General features: G+C 34.0%; 1 protein-coding gene across 1 annotated transcript; it reads left to right on the top strand.

The window, feature by feature from the left end:
* The first annotated feature begins 905 nt into the window (after positions 1–905).
* On the top strand, positions 906–2300 carry LOC132316673 (G-type lectin S-receptor-like serine/threonine-protein kinase LECRK3). The gene has a single exon (XM_059815148.1). The coding sequence runs from the start codon at positions 906–908 to the stop codon at positions 2298–2300; it is 1395 nt and encodes a 464-aa protein (XP_059671131.1).
* Positions 2301–7211: the final 4911 nt, after the last annotated feature.

Here is a 7211-nt window from a genome sequence, read left to right as displayed (position 1 = left end):
AATACAAAAATCAAAATTAAAATCAAAACCTACCAAAATTAAACTCATTTAAACATCACAAGTGGGACCCGCACATCAACACTATTTCATTCCTTTTTTTCATTTATCTCGCCCAGGTGCTTAACTTCACATTACCCTCCTCCATTATATATATATATATATGTATATATATATATGTGAAAATGGACTCCCACTTATCCTTTTTAATAAAGTTTTGGGTGCGTTTTACACCCTTACGCTGGATATATAACCCCTCCTCATTGTTTGTTCACTTTCTCTGTACATTAAAAATGGTGTGAATTAAAGCTTGTCACCAACTGCCTAGTGTACTTTCCGAAAAAAAAAAAGAAAAAAATGGTGAGAATTAGTACTTTTTGACTGTTGATTTTTATTGACCGGTACTAAAACTATAAAAAAGACTAAAATAATCCTCTGATCTCTCTCTCAATACCTAATCCATCTGCTGCCACAACAAACCCATTTTCATCCCATTTTCATCTTCTCTTAGCTAACGAAATTATCAAAAATGAACAGCAAGCCCAAGATTCATGGGCAATGCCTATTATGGGTTTGTTGAGAATGAATCAGAAGTAGCTTTAGTACCAGCTTGTTCCATCTTTTTAAAAAACAAGGAGGGAGAGAGAGGCTATGGAGAGAAAGTATTGAGATTCATTTTTCGATCAGAAATTTCTTTCCAAGATTCATCTAAATTCGATTATTAAGAAGGTCTCAATCTTAGAGAAGCAGGAAACAGAGAGAGAGAGTTGTGACTACTGGATGTGTGTATAAAAATCGAAAAGTTGAGAAGTGAATCAGTAATTTCCTCTCCAATTCTCATCAAGACCAAAATTGAACCCTATATATACAAAGAGAACCAAAGATCCCCAAATCACTCCAACCTACACATGGCTCCAATATTCTCTCTGTTTCTTGTTTTGATCACTGAATTTTCATTAGCAACTGCTCAACAAAGAAACTCCAACATAAGCCTAGGCTCCTCTCTCTCTCCAGCCTCTAGCAACTCATTTTGGTCCTCTGGTTCTGGCCAATTTGCATTTGGGTTCTACCCAAATGGTGATGGCTTCTCCATAGGCATCTGGTACGCAACAATTGCCCCGAAAACAGTCATATGGACAGCGAACCGAGATGATCCACCGTTTCACAGAGATAGTAAATTGGTTTTGAGTGATGATGGAAGGTTGGTATTGCGACAGGGGGAGGACCCTGAGATAACAATTGCCGGTGGCGGTGGGTCCCAGATTGGTTCATCAGCTTCCATTCTGGACACCGGCAACTTCGTTCTCTATAATTCAAGTTTAGGGAAAATATGGCAGAGCTTTGAAGCTCCAACAGACACCCTTTTGCCCGGTCAGCAGCTTGTCCAAGGGCAAGAGTTGTTCTCTAGCATCTCTAAGGACAATCACTCCACTGGCAAGTTTCGGATGTTAATGCAGTTGGATGGATACCTAGCGCAATATCCAGCAGGCAGCCCGAATACAACAGAATATGGTTACTGGGATTCGGGAATATACGGAGGCGGAGACAATGTGACACTAAATCTTGATGACAATGGCCAATTATACTTGCTTAACACCACTGGCATTATGATAAATCTGTTTGAAGGAGGAGATGCCTCTGATAAACTGATGTACCGCGTGACACTCGATGCAGATGGGATATTCAGGGTTTACTCATTTGACTTGAATCGGAGTGATGACGATTGGAAAGTTGAGTGGCCATCTTCCGACGACAAGTGTCTTCCTAAAGGCTTGTGTGGTGACAATCAATATTGTTCCTTGAAGAATCAAGAAGCTGTTTGTAAATGTCTTCCTGGTTTTGATTTGATCGACAAGAGGCATAAGGACTCGGGCTGCAACAGAAATTATGTTAGGAATGGCACTGATTTTTATAAGTACTTAGACAATGTTGTTTGGTTCAATAATAACTATTCCGCAGTGATCAACAGCTCGAGCATATCTGCTTGCGAAGATGAGTGTTTGAAAGATTCCAACTGTGAAGTTGTGCTCTATACAGATAACCAGTGCCTGAAACAAAAACTTCCACTAAAATTCGGAAGACCGCAGAAAGAATCGGATCGTCAAGAAATTACACTAGTAAGACGCAGCAAAGAAAAAAAGCAATCGATAGTTGTTATTGTTGTGGTCGTAATTGTTGCTTTTACTGTGTTAACGATATCTGGGGTTCTGATTTACATATGCCTTGTCAAAAAACGTACTGTTCATGGTAAAGAACCTGTTCTTGGAATACCTGTTGGAGGAGATTTTGGAGAAAACCGGTAGGTAACGTCTGAAATCACTTTGATTTATGGTTTTGTAAGCGGAACAACAAAAGATTCAGACTCTTTTTCACTATCCGCTTCTTTTTTTATGTCTAGCATGCTCTATTGAATAATGAAACCAGCTTATTGTAAGTTCGTTTTTTTTTCTTTCAGTATGATGTATTCATTTTGTTGAGGGCTTTTCTGCAGATGAAATGAAATGGCATAAATAAATTCTCTATCTAAAATTCAACATAGTTTGGGTATCAAATCTATTAGTTTGAATAAATATTCTCATGGATATGTAATTTCTTATGCAAATGCTTCTAGTTTCCTGATGGGCAAAACAGAGTCATTTCGTGACACACGACAGAATTTCTTCAATCAACGGAGTGGAAACAAAAGATTGGCTGACGTTGTGAACTTACTGAATTTGTCACTAATCACTCCCAAATAGTTGGATAACGCTTTGTTGATTTGTTGAGTTTATATAACATATTAAGAAAAAGATATTCACACCAGTATCAACACAAAATCCCCATGTAGTTCACAATCTTGAAGGTTGACGTTGAATTTTAATATGAATCGTTCATGCCATACATCTGATTATCACACCTGGTGTGGTGCCCTATACAGTCCTGCATTCTTGACACACTGCATCAGATACTCTTATTGGTGAGAGATTGGTTGTTTTTTGCTGACTAGACATGGGTGGCAAACAGTTCGGTTGGGTTTGGTTTAGGCAGGATCAAATATGGACGAACTTAAAATGAGTCAAATATGAGTTGGGTCAATCTTGTAAGACTCGATGGGCAAATTTTTCATATCCTTTTTTTTCTTTTCTTTTTCATTTTTTTATTTTTTTTGAAAAATAAAATACATTTTACTATTATTTCCATCTTATTTTACTAAAAATTGGAGAAAAATCATTTTAATTGCTATTCAAGTGGGTTGAATGTAAATAATACGTTGACAAAACCCATTTAATACATATATTCTTCAATATAAAAAAATAAAAATAAAAAAATCTTTTAGATTTATATTAATTTATGAAATTTCATCCTTCAACTCGTATGAATTCAACTCACAAGATCCGACCTTTAAAATGTGACTCACTCATAAGAACCGAACCGTTTACAAACACATATGACACTTCGCTCATTGACAGGATTTGATTTTTGACAGAAATAAACATCTCTCAAACTAAAACAAGTATAATTTAACAAAACAAGTATTGAATGGATGATGGAAATCGTAATCAAATAGATGTAATTGTGTATTTCTAGTTGAAATCATTATCTCATTTGAATCATTGAGAACATGGTTGTTTTTTCTTTTTTTTCATCAAAATAAGTAGTAACTATTGACTTGTATCTTCTCCAATGTAGTTGAAATCATTCTCGTACATGAGTCATTGCGTTTTCATTTCCTTCCGTGTCCATTCTTTCCTTCCCGGCTCCTCCATTACCCTTCTTCTCTCGTACAATTTGGGAATAATTTTATGGAATGCCCTTTTATTATTATTATTATTATTATTATTATTATGTGGCAAATTAGAGTGAGCGGACTCGAACATGGACACTCTATTCGGTGAGCTGGGCACGTCTACCGACTAAGTGAATAATTTCAGACTCTTCTTGTTGTTTGCCGGTAGTTTTTGCTAGTTTAATAAAATGGTGATTTTCGAAGAAAAAAAATTAAATAATAAAATAAAATTTTGGATTGGGTAGAGTGCTTGCGATGGAGCCAATGAGTTAGAAAGGTGCATCTTTTTTATTCACCAGGGGAAGGGATTTTAAGAAAATTAATTTTATTTTATAACACTGGTTCGGAAGGCAACCTTAGTATGTACTACGCAATTTGGAGGACTGCTTAAATTCTGAAGTCTCGCAATATGGATTAATATTAACACTTTGAGTGCATTTCAATGTTTTTAATTTATTTTTATTTTCCCATCGTACGTCAATGGTCATTCCCTTGTTTTGTTGTATTTTATTGACAAAATTATCAATTTAATTGTCAAAAATTTAAGATTTATCATTGAGAAAACAAATTTAGGGCATGTTTGGCACGTGTTTTGGTTTTACTCAAAACAAAACAAGTGTTTTGGTGCGAAGTGTATTAGTTGAAAATGAAACATGTTTAACAACGTAAATTTGTAATGGAAATTTGGAAAGAATTTCTTTCGTTTCAATAAATTTTAAAACATAATATGTTTGACAGAGTTCACTGTTGCCAAAATTGTTGAAACAACAACAAGAAACATGTTTGGAAAAGAGTGTTTAAGATTTATTTTATAAAATCTAAAAATATATTAATATAATTATTATTTATATATGATAGTACATTTTTTTATATATATTTTGATAAAAAAAAAAAAAAAAAAAATTAACACATAATTTTTTTCCCCATTATCTAGAGTTAATAATTCTTTCTGTATGATGATATGAGTAGGACTGCATATGTACATTTTGCATGATTTATCACGTCTATTGTTTGTACGTCATTGTACACACAAATTTTGATTCCGGAAATTCATGAACGAAAATAAATGCGATAACAATAACTTTATTAAATAATATTAGAATATAAATGAGTGCAGTTCTCTGTTTGGCGAATCTATTACAGCATAAAATCTCCCTCTGATTGAATCTCCTTGGAATGTCAGCGTAAGGGCTTCAGAAACTTGATCTTGGTCAGTGGTTTAACTGTATCTGAGTTCTTAAAAATGGAAGAAAACTCAAATGGATTTCTAAACCAGAGCCGGTGAGGCTTGATCTCGAACGGTGGATTTAAAAGTCTTCGAAGGAGAACGGCACTTCTGTGCTTATTGTTCTTCAGAATCTTTGAATGTTGAAGAGCTTTGATGAAGAACGAAGTAGGTGTGTCACGCTTATTGTTGTTGTTCTTCAGAAACTTCGGAGTCCTTGTTGAGTCAGAGCTTCGGCAGAGCTTTGATGTTTTATTTTTTTCTTTCTCTGTGTGTCCTCAAAATGTGAGGGGTGGCCTTATATTTATAGGCTAAAGAATGGGTCGTTTAATTTGGAAACGCCCCAATATTGTGCGATTTTTCCATAAATAAGGGATTTGTTTCATTTTATATAGAAATCAATTCAAATTCAAATTTGAATTAAACCGTCATTTTTTTAAAGGCTTAAACCTTTAAGATTTTGACACGTGTCCATTGATGGGACTCGTATTTGTGGAATTTAATTATTCAAGAAATATTTGACTTTTTGACCAATCTGACGATGATTAGACCATCACAAATTTTATGTTGGAAACGGGAACATTAAAAACATAAACTTTGGATAAGGTTTGGAATAAATTCCGCTAATAATTTTTTACGGATCTCTAGACGAGCACGTTTCTCTCCGCAAGGAGATGAACGTGGTATATTTACTTTCTCAAATCCGTTTCCGGGTGAATGAGAAATTAGCTCCAAAGTGTGGTGTTTTGATAAGCTTAAATGGGTATGCAAAATGTGGGAAGTGTTTGTCCCACATGGAAAAAATGTTGAAATTAATTGAAATTTAAATAAGCCAAATTTGGGCTTGGACCTAATTGTAAAGTCCAATTATTCTTTTTACTAAATGGAATCTTGGATTGGGCCTTTAATTTTGGACTATGCTTATTTAAATGGGTGGTTAATTTTTAAATTTAAATTAAAAGTTAGTTTTTTTTTTTTTCAAAGGATTACATTTATTTCTAAAGGGTTGTATCTATTTTTCAAAGAGTTGCATCTGTTTCTAAAGGGTTGCAATTCAAAACTAACAGACATAACTATTCATGTGAACCATCGCAACCTATAGGAGTGAATGTGTCTATTGGTGAACAGACACCATGTGTACCATTGCAAACTATTAGAGTAGATGTGTCTATTGGTGAATAGACACCATGTGAACCATTGTAATCAATTGGAGTGGTTGTGTCCAGTATGAAGAGACACATATAAATGGTTGTGTCCAATGATGAAGAGACACACCCAATCCAAAAGGCACATTAATTAAAAACTACTTTTTAGTTTTTTCCAAAGGGTTGCATCCAATCCGAAAAGGCACCTTGTTGTCTATAAATACCCCCCTTTGAATCATTTGCAAATCATTCATTTTTCAATTTCTTCTATCTCCCTCTCTATACTTGAACCCAACCCAAGTGGATTCAAACCATAGGTTAAGTGGTCCGAACCACTTAGACCCTAATCCAATTTCATCGAGCTATATTAAGATTGGTCCGAACCATTTGGTTCAGATTGTACCCAATTCAGCATTTATATAGTATATAGATGCATTTTTTAGTCAGAGAGAGTATTACACGGAGGAGGTTCGCCGTATCCACGAGTTTGTAGTGTTGCTACTGGTGGATGTAGACCGTTGTATCTTGGGAGATAGACGCCACTGAGTCCGTTGGCACCATAGAGGGGTGAATCTGTCTTAAGGACATAGTATCCAATACTAATCTTGGTCCAGATTCATTCCTTGTATATTATTATTATTTTATTACTTTATTTTACATATTTAATTAAATATAGAGTTGCATATTTAATTAATAATTTCTTAACATATTGTTAATTATCTCATGACATACTAGTATAAGGTTTGTTATATCTTAAATGTCACATGAAGCATATATCTTTCCAACAATCTTAAGACAGATTCATTCCTTGCGTAGATTTTATTATATGTTTCTATTTAAAATATAAACAAGTAAATATTATACTAATAGTTGAGATATAATAAAATAATGTTTTATACATTATTGTATTATAATAAGCTAAATATTAATGTGTTCAATATTATCTGGCATTGAAGCATGTTATATAAGTAGATTATTGAATTATTTATATAATTTGATATTGGTTGAATTATTTTAATTTTGTAATATGATATTATGAAGTACATGACATTACCTTAAACAAGTGCCAACTGGAGGT

The sequence above is a fragment of the Cornus florida genome, unplaced genomic scaffold (genome assembly GCF_030987335.1).
Source record: "Cornus florida cultivar Cherokee Brave unplaced genomic scaffold, ASM3098733v1 CherokeeBrave_3.0.0_Hap2_Chr07, whole genome shotgun sequence".
Taxonomy (NCBI): Eukaryota; Viridiplantae; Streptophyta; class Magnoliopsida; order Cornales; family Cornaceae; genus Cornus; species Cornus florida.
This window is presented reverse-complemented; position numbering and strand designations above follow the sequence as displayed.